We start from the raw sequence: 14,005 nt of genomic DNA, 5'->3' as shown, positions 1-14,005 counted from the left end.
CAGTAAGCACAGTGATAGCCTTGAAATTTAAATAAAAGACTAGATTATGTCTAAAATATTTTTGAGAACACAGCAAGTAATGCAATGTAGGTAAATATACATCAAGATTGTTAACTCTTGGCTCTTTCAAAGATAAGCTTTCTTTACCTTGAAATCTAATTTCTGTGGAACGACTAAATATTGACTTCAGATAAATGGTATAGTATTATCTGAATTTAATATTGGAATTAATATTTGCATTTGAATGTTTTATCTTCTTTTAGACCTGGGCTTATAAGTCTTTTCCAATTGAGGTTCAAGAGGATCTGAAGATATTTATAAATTAAAATAGAATCTTCAGAAAAAGAAGTTTGTCAGAATTCTTTGCTGGTCCATAAGGAATCTTCAAGACAGAGTTTGACTACCATTTTAAAATGAAGTTATAAAATAAAAATATAGATCAATAATTACAGAATTATAATTATGTAATAATTATTTTTAGCTTATTTTATTTCTAAATAGGAACTCTGAAATCGGGAATGAAAACAGTTACTGTGTTTGAAAATTTGTTAAAATAATAGCAATAGGTTTTCAAATAACCAGAAGATATAGAAAAATAGAACACTCGTTGAGTAATCACTATCATCCAAAGACTTTTAAAACTTTTTTGTGATAAGGGAGTGGAAGGAAAAATAAACAAACCTCAAGAGAGGGGGTGTCCTAAGTAATATGATTTGCTGTTTTATAATTAGTGAGGGAATATTAGAGCAAGACCTTTGACACTTGGCCACATTAGATAATTAATTTTGTAGTAGAAAAAAATACCCACTTGCTTCTTGCTTCTTTATTGCTTTATTTCACGTTTACATCTCAGTTCTAGTCTGAAACCAAAGCCACCCACATATTGTATCGTTTTAGATAAGTTTGGGGACATTCCCAGAAGGACATTTTATGTCACAGTAAGCTCTCTGGATCCTGACTTTGGATTCAGTAGGATAGGAAACATTTCACTTAAGAAATAGAGCAGATTTTAATAAGCAGATGGTAACTTTCTCTTCTGTTTTAGGAGGGGAGTACTTGGCACTATAATTGTACTACATTTGAATGTGTGAAGACTGACGAAGGGGCAATGATTCTGAACTACAGTGTGGTCTGTCCCCCTTTTAATGAAACTGAATGCAAAATGGTTTGTATTTTGTTATAGCTAAGAAAAATTAACATTAAATCTATTTTAGAAAATACACATGCATGTGTTTTCCAAGATCATACATAACATACATTGTGGCTTATTTATTTGGGTAAATATTTTATTTTCACGTATACATAAAAGCTCTGTGACATTCCCTCAGTTTGACCTTTTGAATGACACATGGCATTCCAAGTAATTTTGACTGTGTCTGAATGGTTTTTAATATGTAGAAGAGGGAAGTATTGAAAATCTTTTGATCAGTCACCTTTGCCTCTCTTTCAGTATGGATTAATAAACGAACTGATGAAAACTTGGTCAAATTTCTCTTTCTTCAACACATAGCAGATTTATGGCACCATTCACTTCTTAATGTACACTGGCAGCAGGGAAATCTGCCATAGCTTTTCGGAGCGTGGACCCCTGTGAAACTCAGCACAGGCCAGCGCATTGCTGAGCCTTTAGTTTTGCCCCTCCAATTCCCTGTTCTCTTCGAGAAGAGCCCAATAAGAATAGATTTTTGGAAGTCATGCAATTTTTGGGGGCAGATCTTTGTAGTCTTAATTATTTAGGAGCTAATAATCCCTAATGAAAAGTAAGCTTTATTCTGTTGTGTGAGGCAACATTTTTTTAATGTAGAGAAATAGCCTAGTTTCACTGATCTTTTTTTTCAAGATGTGCCATTTTAGTGATGATGGTTAACTAGCTGGCTGGCAAATGACATATGACATATATGCACTCAAATAATAGAATTTCAGCCCTTGAAAGAATCTTAGGCATCATCTTTTTTTTCAGATTCCTTTTTGTAGAGTGAATTACTCTTACTTGAATTACAATTAGCAAGTTACTAAAAGCAGTTAGTAACTCTAAGAATTCCAAAAGATAATCAATGATATTTTTTTTAATTTAGCCTTTGGCAAGAGACATACTAAAGTGGGGAATCTTTTTGAAGAATAAAATATTAAAGAAAAAGAGACATCATTTTAACATTCATTATATATTCAATAACTCAGTTTAGTCTCAAAAACTAGATTATTTCAAGAAGTTTAAAAAATATAATGGCCTCTATCTAGAGTACCTATTAATACTTTGATTTGGTTAAGAATTTTTTTGTGGTATTTAAAGTATGTTCTTTTAAGTAGGTTAATCTTTTTGCACTCTTATTCATGTTACTAATGAATAAATAAATTTCAAGCAAAATATCTGCTCTTAATTAAAAAAATAAAAATTATTAATACTAATAGTTAAATTCCTGGAGTTTCACTCGTGGCTCAGTGGTTAATGAATCCGACTAGGAACCATGAGGTTGCAGGTTCGATCCCTGGCCTCGCTCAGTGGGTGAAGGATCTGGCATTACCATGAGCTGTGGTGTAGGTCGCAGACACGGCTAAGATCCTGCGTTGCTGTGGCTGTGGTGTAGGCCTTCAGCTGTAGCTCCAGTTAGCCCCCTAGACTGGGAACCTCCATATGCAGCGGGTGCAGCCCTAGAAAAGACAACAGAAAGAAAGAAAGAAAGAAAGAAAGAAAGAAAGAAAGAAAGAAAGAAAGAAAGAAAGAAAGAAAGAAAGGAAGGAAGGAAGGAAGGAAGGAAGGAAGGAAGGAAGGAAGGAAGGAAGGAAGGAAGGAAGGAAAGAGTTAAATCCCAATCATTTTCCTATGAAGTATTTGTGATATTTAGTAAAAATATTGAGAAAGTTAGTTTCCTATTTCTCGTCTGAAGAAATGAACAAACATTGTGTTTTAACATTGTTCTTTCTGTCTTCCTAGAATGAAGGAGTTATAAAGCTTTACAATGAAGGCTGTTGCAAGATCTGTAAGTCAGGACAAATTACATTAGTTTGATTTTTTTTTTTGTCTTTTTGTCTTTGTTGTTGTTGTTGTTGCTATTTCTTGGGCCGCTCCCGCGGCATATGGAGGTTCCCGGGCTAGGGGTTGAATCGGAGCTGTAGCCGCCAGCCTACGCCAGAGCCACAGCAACGCGGGATCCGAGCCGCATCTGCAACCTACACCACAGCTCACGGCAACGCCGGATCGTTAACCCACTGAGCAAGGGCAGGGACCGAACCCGCAACCTCCTGGTTCCTAGTCGGATTCGTTAACCACTGCGCCACGACGGGAACTCCAGTTTGATTGATTTTAATTGTTCATGATTAGGACTTTTCTTATAAAATTTCAGTTCCCATGTTGCAATGAGGGAAGCAAATTTTATAATGTATATTATTTAAATGTTTTATGTCATGTGGTTGATTATTTTGTAATTTAATGTTTCTCTTCTGGAGTGTAAGTAAAGTTTTAAATTAAATGAATTTTACTTTAAATATTAGAAATTCCTTTATTGTTGCATTTCTCAAAAGGTATGGCACATGATTTTAATAGGTTTTAAGTTTAAAAGTGCCCTGTGGTCAGACGGGTTTTGAACAGCTGGACTACGCAGAGTGGGTTATGATGAGACCCCAATGAGGACAGGGAGCATGTTTTACAAACCTCTTCGAACAAATCTCTGGTTCTCTATAATACATTTGAGAAATGCCAATTTAGTGAATTATATTTAAATCATATGTATAAAATTTCCCATAATTATTTTGACAAATTGTATGTGCATACAATAATTTTATATTTATTTGAATGATGAGTTTTACTTCATAGTGCTTTTTAATAATTTTAAGGCCTGAAATAAAGTAGAGGGGTGTTCATGAAACCATTTTCATTATGTGTTTATGAATTTATGTCAGGATAAAAATAGAAGTTTTAGGAGACCCGGCGTAAACAGTATTTTTAATATTGTTTAGAGAAGCTTTGGCAAAAATGGCTACAACACAATTCAGGTTAATAATGCCATTGTGTGGGCTGTATTCTTAGATACAAATTATCATGCCTCTCAAGGGAGATTTCTGAACTTCTTCCATGAAGGGCTAAATCCCATAAATATATAAGAATAGTGTTACCTATTTAAAGCTGTTAATCATATGGAAAAGAATGTTACAATGTATTAAAGTTTTGATGAAACGTAATTATAATATGTACTATGAAACATAATAACAACTCATAAGTCAGTAACTCTCCTGTTTTCTACACTGTTTATTTCTCACGAAATTCCAGTGGTAAGGTCTGCGTTTATCCTGGTGTTCAGCTTAGGGAGGTGAAGTAACTCACCGCGGTCAGACACCTTCTGAGGTGTAGGAGTCCCCCCTCCAGGCCGAAGCGCGCAGCCTCCTTCGTGACCACCAGTGACATTCTAGAACATCGCCCGTACAAGGTGTAGGAGCGGGCAAAGGCTGGCTAGTGATGCCTGCTCATCGGTGCAGGGCCAGGTGACAGAGGCTTTATTTATCTGACACGTGAAAAGTCACATCCAACACAAGCACACCCCCCCACAGCAAACAAAAAAGTTCAACACGATGGCCTGATATCTAGTTATTATATTGGTTTGCTGTGGCCATTGTTAACAAAATACCACAAACCAAGTGACAGCAGAAATTGATGGTCTCATAGTTCTGGAGATTAGAAGTCTAAAGCCAAGGTGTTAGCAAGGTGGGTCGCCTCTGAGGGCCGAGAGGGAAGGGGCTGCTCCAGGCCTCTCTCCTTGGCTCGTAGTCAGCCATCTTCTCGTTCACTGTGTGAGCAGATTTGTTTCCAAATTTTCAGTCATGAGGACACCAGCTGTATGGATTAGGTCTCATCCTAAGGGCCTCTTTTCACCTGGCTACCTCTGCAAAGACTCTGTCTCCCAAACTGTCAAACTCTGAGGCACAAAGGACTCTCGGAAGATGCAATTCAACCCGGAACATTATATTGCCAGAAATTTTGGGGTCACAGAATACCACCTATGCCTAATAGAATACCACCACTGCCAGTAGATGGCCACCCAGTGGTTTTTAATTGCTGGGACTCCTAGCCACACCCTGATTAAAAATGTCTGCTTATTGGAAGTAAGCAATTTTTCATTCAGTATTGCATCTCTGAATCCAATGTAAATTAATGTGTATCAAATAGTCATTGTATAAGGAACTCAAGGAGTGAAATTTAGGCTCCAGAATCAAGTGAGGTTTATATTTTTGTGCTCTCTCATCTTTTTTCCTCTGCTTCTTTAGACTCTAGACTCTTCTGTAGGTATGAGATTTGGGAATAGAATCATACTGTATGGTTAAGACGTTGAATTATGTAAACCCATGCTAACTGTTGGGAAAGTGAGTACCTTTATGTTATCTGAGAGCAGATGGGAAAGGTCTGTTTATCACCATTTGATCGCCACATGTCAGCACCATTAAACCCATTGCAGGCAGCACCGCAACGAATCTTTGCTGCAGTTCTGGGAAGTAGGTGGGGAGGCAGGTCTAGTTTCCCCCATAGATGAGGAAATGACAGTTCAGAAAAGTGGCTCGCACTAATCAGTAATAGATTTAGGGCTCTCCGGTGCCTGGCCCCAGGATCTTTCAATTTTGCCAAACTCTGAAGTTGCGGAACAATGACATGCCACCTCATCTTTCATCTGGGGCGTAAGGACTTGTGAAGTAGTTTCTGCCTTGGTGTCAGAGAACCCCTGTCTGTAGTCGTTGCTTTCAGCCTTTACCGGAGAGACTGTGGATGGTGGATGTGATCGCAGGTGCTGTGCCAAACAAAATGTGCTGCCGTAAAGTCTCTGAGTAATGAATAGGAAGTGCCTCTTGACACAACAGAATCACTCAACTAACAGTAAATTTGTGCCATCCCAGTTTCACTCATGTATGAATTAACGTGAACAGATTTTTGAGTGCCTTCCATGTCCCAGACCCCCTTTTAGGCACAATGATAGAGAGTGAAACAGTATCTGCATGCATGGTGCACGCAGTGTGACAGGTAAATGCCCACTGTTTTGTCGGGTAGTGATGAGACGTAAAGAACACCACCGTGCAGAATCAGAGGGATGGAGAAGGAGGGAGCTGGGTTGCTAATTTAAGTGGGTGGTTAGAGAACGCCTGGGTGACAAGGGGTCATTTGAGTAGAGACTGAACGTCCTTAGGAAGCCAGCCGGGAAGAGTGAAGCGTGTTCAAAGCAGGGGGTGGCAGAGAGCAGCCACTGCACAGGGACGGAGGTGACAGGAGATGGTAGGGACCTTAAGGTCATGTTAAAGGCGGCTTCCTTCCGACTCTTCTTTCTTTTTGAACGTAGGTGAGAACAGAAGGGCTAGTAGACGTGGTTGCTTCAAACCACTGGTGGAGGGGTCGGAAGGGACAAAACGGCCTTGGGTCGGTCTCCCACCAACCCTGAGCCTTAGGCCCTGCCGTCATGGGAGGGCGGGGAAAGGATTAAGGACAAGCAAGGGAGACTGAGGATGAGCCCCACAAAGAGATGAGCGGAAAACCAGAGCGTGCTCTGGAAGCCAAGCACAGGAAGTCTGTCCAGGAGGAAGGAGTGATGAACTGGATCAAACGCTGCGGAGAAATCTTCAGACGAGGACTGAGATGTGACCTTTGGCTATAGCAGTGGAAGGTCACGGATGACCTTGACGAGAACAGTTTAATTTCAGGCAATCGCCTTTGCACATCTCTGCTTCAACCAGAGTAGCTTAACTTTGTGTACTTTGCATGTGGGGGTTTCATACAAGCATTTATTTTAAGCAAAGATTTTGTGACTAAATTCATTTGAAGATTGGAGCTGTAGTTCCAGTCTTTTGTAAACAAGGAAATTCGGGAGGATGATTCAGTGGTTTCCTAAAGCGACAAAACAAGTCAGTAACAGAGTGAAGTGAGAACCTGGTTATTTTCAAGGATTACATCCACTAGCATACAGCATTAGATACATATTGCTGGATTATTGCACACAGAGGCCTATTAATATGTCATTAATTAATACAAAGTGTTTTCGTTAGAAATTATGAGATCATTTCAGAGCTCTAAAATCAGGTATAATAAGACTAATACATACATTTCAACAAGGTTGATAATTATTCATTTACCTTCATGCATAATTTTATATTAATTTCCACTAAAATAATGTGATTTAAAATCTATCAGGTTATAGTCTAAAATGGATTATATGTGCATGTATGCATATGTACATGTATATTTATATATACATGCCATGGTGTATTTTTATATATATTATGTTAAAACTAATAATATGTATAACCACACATAGGTTGATGTTAGGGTTACTACATGTGCGGGATATGTTTGATTTATGATTATGATAATTATTCTAAGACAAGATAAAGAGCTAAGTATAAAGCTTAGAAAATATATGAGAAAATATGTTTGCAAGTTGAAAATAAATATTGAACATAGACTATGTAAAAGTGAAATTTTAACTCTTATTATAGAAATATATATCTGTTTTCAATTTTAAGTATATCTATATGTTTAATTGATTGAGAAACAATTCGACATGGACTTTTTGATGAATAAATACATTCAATATTTTATCAGGCAAACGAGAAGAAAGACTATGCCAGAAAGTGATTATTAAGTCAGTCATAAGGAAACAGGACTGTGTAAGTCAAAGCTCGGTAAGTGAAAAATACAGTTTGTTACATAAAGAGTATGTCTCTTTCCAGAAGCACGTGTGTCATAGCGCCGATAAGTTCTAAGCCAACAAAATGCCAATACGTAAAATATTTAACTTTGAGATTATTCCTACATTCTAATATTACAATATTTTTTGTGAAGAAATGGGAAGTATTCTTGGCATAAATAATCAACAGTTCTGAATGAGAATTGCAGTCCAGAGAGGTGGAAATTGAGCCAAAATATATTTGACCATACATTGTCTTTGTGTGGTTTTAATCAGCAAAAATAGTCCTAGTTCTAACTTTGCCCATTTTAGTAAGACTAGTCTGATGCTCTGAACTACTTGATTATGACGTAACACAGGCTACAATAAAATCATTAGATTACGATTAATATATTCCATAGATCTGTCTAGTTATGTGCACACTTCGCAGTTTATGTCAGATTGCCATCTTGGGCCATCCGTTTGCTTGGTGGAATCAAAACCACCGTTTTTACAGTTTTAAGGCATTTTTCTCATTGTCTCCTTACAGATAAACGTTGCATCTTGCGAAGGGAAATGCCCCTCAGCTACCATATATAACATCAACGTTGAGAGCCACCTGAGATTCTGCAAGTGTTGTCGTGAAAACGGGGTGCGCAACCTGACTGTGCCGCTGTACTGCTCCGGCAATGGCACCGAAGTCCTGCACGCCCTCCAGGAGCCCACAGACTGCACATGCCAGTGGATTTAAACCCGTGGGTTCCAGGAACGCTCCGCAGCATCGGAGTGTCAAATGTCGTTAACTTTTATCCCTATTTTTAAGGCACTTGGCAGATTTATAGTGTACAATAGTAATGTGTGTTTTCAGACGTTTGGGATATGGCCATTTAACACTTGCCATAACATATATACAGTTTCCATGGGAAAATTAGATTTATTGACATAGTCTGTTTTAGAGAATCAAGGGATTTTAGGGTGTTCCGCTGAGATGCTGTTACATATGTAAATGCAACATACGATTCCATTCTTACGTATTAAAAGGTCGTTTGCAGGATTCACTCAATGGTTTTCTTTTTGGTCTGCAGCGTCTGCCGTGGCTATTCAAATTAAGATACTCTTTCATCACTATTGTTTACCTGGTAAATGTAATCAGTCAGTGCTGGTATCTGGGCAGCCAAAGAGTGGCATGCTTAGAGACAGGTCAGAGAACTATAGCATTTTGTATTATTTAAGTTTGAATAGATATTAGGGATGTTACTGCAAATTCTACCCTGCTCTTTTTTGACCACACCCATGGAATACGGAAGTTCTGGGCAAGGATCAAGCCTATGCCACCGCAGTGACCTGAGCCAGAGCTTTAACCCACTGAGCCACCAGGGAACTCTGCAAATTCTCCTTGTTTTGCAAGTGTATCCGACAGCCAGGGAAGCTGTGTGACTTGTACGAAATCATTTGATACAACAATGTGGTGAACTGATGTTAACAGTTGGATGAAGTCTATGTCTTTTATGTTCTAGTCTCACGTTCTTTTCTTTTGAACCGTAGAGTGAGGCGTGTATCATAGAGCCTTTTATTCTTAAAGAGTTTGCTTTGCCTAGAATTAAGAATTTTAACATCAGTGATTTTAAAAAGAAGAAAAAAAATGCCACCCGTACATACGTATATACATTCGTATAATCGTTACCCCAATAATAAGGAACGGGGAAATGCAGCATCAGTTGCTAAATAGAGGAGGGAGATCTGGGGCTTTTATTTTTTATGTCATTAAAACGGTTTTAAAATATGTTGCTATCATTTAACATTTAGTAGCTATTTACTGCCTCATGGACATCTGGTTTTTGAGATGTACTTGTGTAGCTATTGAAGTTGCATGCTGTTTTGCTGATCATGCTGCTGTTTTGCCAATGAAAAATAAAATAAAGTAATTTGAAAATGTTAATAATTCTACATTGGAACACTGCACTTTTTAAATGCAGTAGATTATTGACATTATATCCTGGGAGTATGTATCCTGAGGTCTTTGCGAATCCCCCAATTCTTTGCCACTTATAGTTTGTAATGATCTGATTTTCCTCATCTGTAAAAAGGAGAGGATGCTTCACTTGTTATGGTTGTCGTGAGGATCAAATGAAGTCAAACATCCATGAGTCAAGCAGTAAAGTTGCATTGAAATGCGGATGCGAGAGCATAATGGGCCGGGCTGGGCTAAAATGATGTGCTTTCATTTCAAAATCATGCTGCTTAGAAAAATTACGACAGATTAGATATTTGGGGATCTCGAGTTACCTAGAAATGGATGAAAGAATGAGAGAACATTGCATTTGCAAAGTCCCAGGATCCACTGTATGTAACAGTTGATTTTATCTTATTTGTGCGTAATAGCACAGGTGTTCTGTCTAAATATCCACATTTTTTCCTTTTTTAATTTAATTTTAATTTTTATTACTTAATGAATTTTATTACATTTATAGGTGTACAACAGTCATCACAACCAAATGGTATAGCATTTCAATATTGTTTGATTCCTATTAACATATAAATTGAATGAAATGCTTTTGGATAAAATTAACATTTTGCTCAAGAGAAACTATGTACCTCGAATGAAGCACTTAATATCGTATGCCATCTACCAATCATTTCTTTATTTTCATGCTCTGTTAAAAATGTTAATTATATTAAAAATATTAAATCATCTTTAAATACATTTTGGGGAAAAAGGAAAACATTTTCCTAAAACTTCATAATCATTCCCAAATACAACAGACAGGTACTGAGCGCCTCATATGTGCCAGGCACTGTTCTAAGCCCTGTGAACACAGGCAATAAAAAGCAGACAATGCTCACGCTCATGCAACTTAGCATCTAGTGAGAAAGTAGGCATTGGATAAATACAGACACCTTGAAAAAGTTGAGAAGCAGAACTCAAAATTTTTTGAAATGTAATTAAAAGTGACCATCAAACTAGCAGAGGGGTACAAATGACTTTCCATAAATAGTGTTGGGACAACGATATGGTAACCTGAATAAAGCGATATTTGAATTCATATATCCATTGACCTCAAAATAAATTCTAAATGAATCAGAGATGTAAATGTTAAAAAAAATTACACAAAACAAAACCCAAACAGGGTAGAAGTTCTAAAAGAAAATACGAAATTCATTAGAGCCGTAGAGGAGGGAGAGCCATTCTAATTCGGACTCAATATCCAGAAGCCCAGAAGAAAAGATTGATAAATTTAACAAGAAAACTGAAGACGAGTTCTGCAAGACAAAAACTGTCATAAGTCAAAAGAAAAATGTGAAGCCAAAGCATAGTATTTGCAATATTTCACTGATAAAGGTTTGTAGTCCTACAGATAAGGAGTTCCTGGGAAAAATCACAAAAGAAAAATATTAGCAAATTTATAGAAGAATGGGCTAACAACGTGTACTGATAGTTGAAAGAAAAAGAAATAATACTAGCGGCTCCTTTAAAAATGAAAAGATAACTAAACATAATTTTAATAAAAGCCTTTTGCATTGTCTACACTGAATGCAATTTCTTACCTGCCAGGTTGATAAAAATTCAGAAGTTTAATTATATATTTATTTTTTAAGGCTCTGGGGAAACAGGCACTTTCATATATAATTGGTGATACAAAATAGAAATCCTGAGAATTTATCAATGTCGACTAAAATTTAGAAGTGATATTTGGTTTGACCACGTTATCTTGGATATGTATACCCTGGACAAACAACTGTACAAACCCCCAAAGCACTCATATAATATTATAGTGTAGCTTGTAACACAAAAAAACTCGAACCAACAAGAATTGAGCATGTTATATTAATCTGTATAATGTGATACCATGAAGCTGTAAACGGAGAATGAAAAATGTATATATTAGTATGGAATGATTTCTAGAGTGTATTTTATTTTTCAATTTTAATTTTATTATTTACTTATTTTTTTTGCTTTTTAGAGCTGCCCCTGTGACATACGGAAGTTTCCAGGCTAGGGGTCCAATCTGAGCGGCAGCTGCCGGCCTATGCCACAGCCACAGCAACAAGGGATCCAAGCCATGTCTGCGACCAACACCACAGCTTACTGGCAACGCCAGATCCCCAACCCACAGAGTGAGGCCAGGGATCCAACCCACATCCTCATGGGTATTACGCAGATTCATTTCTTCTGCACCACAATGGGAACTCCCTAGAATGTATTTTTAAATGAAACAAGGTGTAGAATAGCATGCATAGAATGTTAGGTTTTGTAAGAAATGGGTAAAATAATATAGTTATATTTACTTTTATTTATGTTAGGGAGACAAAACCATAAAGTAGAAAAAATGGTGGAGATACATCAGGGTAGTTGGAGACTGGGATACGAACTTCTCAATGTATAACAATCTATTTTTTTATTTTTGAGCTGTGTATGTATCACATAGTCCTCATACTTAAATTAGTTATGAGTATATAGTAATATAAATAAATGAGCAATTCTAAGTTCTAAATCTAAAAAGGAAATGTTAGATGTTGCTATGAGAAAGTGACACAGAAAAATCTACCTTGGGTTGGGTTTAAAGTAAGGGAAGATCCCAGAGGTAGGAATGCGTGGGTGAGACCTGAAGGGCAAGTATGAGTTAAACATTCCCAAGCAAAGGGACAGCGTGTGCTGAGGAGTTGTGGGAGGAAAGAATCAGAACAGGTCAGGGAATGTTTTTTGTGCATTTTGAAAAATGAGTGTGGGACAGGATGACACTGATGAAATGGGCTGGGGAGACAAATAATAAGCAAGGAGACTGGTTAGTTGATATCGTGGGTACAATAGGTGAGACATGGTGGTTGTGTTATACAATGTATGTTGTAGGTAAAGTCAAGAAGAACTGGTAATCACCATAGTACAGAAATTGTGTTGAGAATGCCTCTGAGTTTGATGAGCAACTGGGTCAATGGACGAGCATTTTCCAGGGATGGGGAAAACTTAGAACCTCATTCTGGGCATGTTGACATGGCCAGTTAGACAACGAAGTAAATTTATTAGGATGTGGCTATTTCTATTGTTCTGGTTCCAAGAAGAGAAATCTCTGTTGGAAATATTTTTAGGATTTGGTAACATTTAAACTGTGTAATGCTGTAAGAATGAACTAAGTTAGCAAGGGTGAGAGTATAGTGAGAAGAAAAGAGGGTCTGAGCTGAAGTCCTGCAGAGTTCTAGCATTTAGGGATCTTAGAAAAGGAAGGTCAGAAAAGAAGCTGAGAGAGAATAGTCAGAGTTTGGAGTGAAGCCCAGAGCCTTAATGGAGGGCATAGAAGTCAAGGAAATAGAAGGTTATACAAAGAATCGGAGTTATGATCTGTCAAAGGCTGATGAAGAGTCATTTGACTTATAGAAATGGAGTGCATTGGTATTTATTATTATGAACAAAAGCCATAATGAAATGATATTTAATTTGGGCTGTTATAACCAAATAGTATAAACGGAGCCACTTATAAACAACAGACACATTTCTTACAGTTCTAGAGGCTAAGAAGTCCAAGATCAAGATGCCAGAAGATTTGGTGCCTGGTGAGGGTCTGCTTCCTGCTTCAAATACAGCAGACTTCTTGCTGTATCCTATCATGACAGAAGGGATGAGGGAACTCCCTGGGGTCTCCTCTAAAAGGGCACTTATCCCATTCACAGGGACTCTAGCCCTCGTGTTCTACTCCCTGCCGAAAGGGCCCACCTCCTAATACCAGCATATAAAGGTTAGGATTTCAGCACATGAATTTCGAGGGGACATAAACATTCACAACATTGCAAATGAGCTGAAAGGTAGTGAGTAGATGAAGTATTGGACTCAGTATGTACACTGCTCCTGATGTTCTCATGCCAAGATTTCTGAGGCTAAATCTGCTTCCACCTTCATGGTAGCGTCTTCTCCCAGGCAGCCTGAAGCCGCTAGGCAGAAACAGCACATGGGCAGCAGGCCCAGACTAAACCATTGGTCACCTTACTCTGACCACTGTCTCGTCTTCTGGGGAGAAGGGCAGCATCCCTCCCCCGTGCCTGCCACAGGGACTCTTGTTTCTGAAACCACTCCTCAGCGCGGAAGAAGCACCATGCCCCGGATTACACCTGACCAACCAAGTAGCGCAACCTGGAAAAAGGCAGGAATTACCAGCCTGTGACGTAAACACCGAGCAGTGAACGATGGGTCCGGAAGCCAGCAGGTAAAGTGCTCCCTTTCATTCCTCATCCTTATTGACTACTCCAAGGTGCAGTAGTTCCATTTGGCTTTTCCCAATGGAACCACCGTGTTTCGTGTTTCGTGTATTTGTGTTTTATGTAACCTGTGGCCTGCTCTCTATCAATTTGAGTTGTATTAGTTTGGTTCCTCTCCTGCCTTA

General features: G+C 38.1%; 1 protein-coding gene across 1 annotated transcript in view; it reads left to right on the top strand.

The window, feature by feature from the left end:
* OTOGL (otogelin like) overlaps positions 1 to 9,512 on the top strand; it is a 152,670-nt gene extending 143,158 nt beyond the window's left edge. Inside the window, exons 56-59 of the mRNA XM_047785805.1 lie at positions 1,046 to 1,165; positions 2,933 to 2,978; positions 7,571 to 7,650; positions 8,185 to 9,512. Of these exons, the coding sequence (XP_047641761.1) occupies positions 1,046 to 1,165; positions 2,933 to 2,978; positions 7,571 to 7,650; positions 8,185 to 8,385 (447 nt within the window). The 3' untranslated portion in view covers positions 8,386 to 9,512. The remainder of the gene's footprint in view (positions 1 to 1,045; positions 1,166 to 2,932; positions 2,979 to 7,570; positions 7,651 to 8,184) is intronic.
* The last annotated feature ends 4,493 nt before the right edge of the window (positions 9,513 to 14,005 follow it).

This window comes from Phacochoerus africanus, chromosome 7 (genome assembly GCF_016906955.1).
Source record: "Phacochoerus africanus isolate WHEZ1 chromosome 7, ROS_Pafr_v1, whole genome shotgun sequence".
Classification (NCBI taxonomy): Eukaryota; Metazoa; Chordata; class Mammalia; order Artiodactyla; family Suidae; genus Phacochoerus; species Phacochoerus africanus.
The sequence above is the reverse complement of the archived record's forward strand: the minus strand, read 5'-3'. Positions and strand labels throughout refer to the sequence as shown.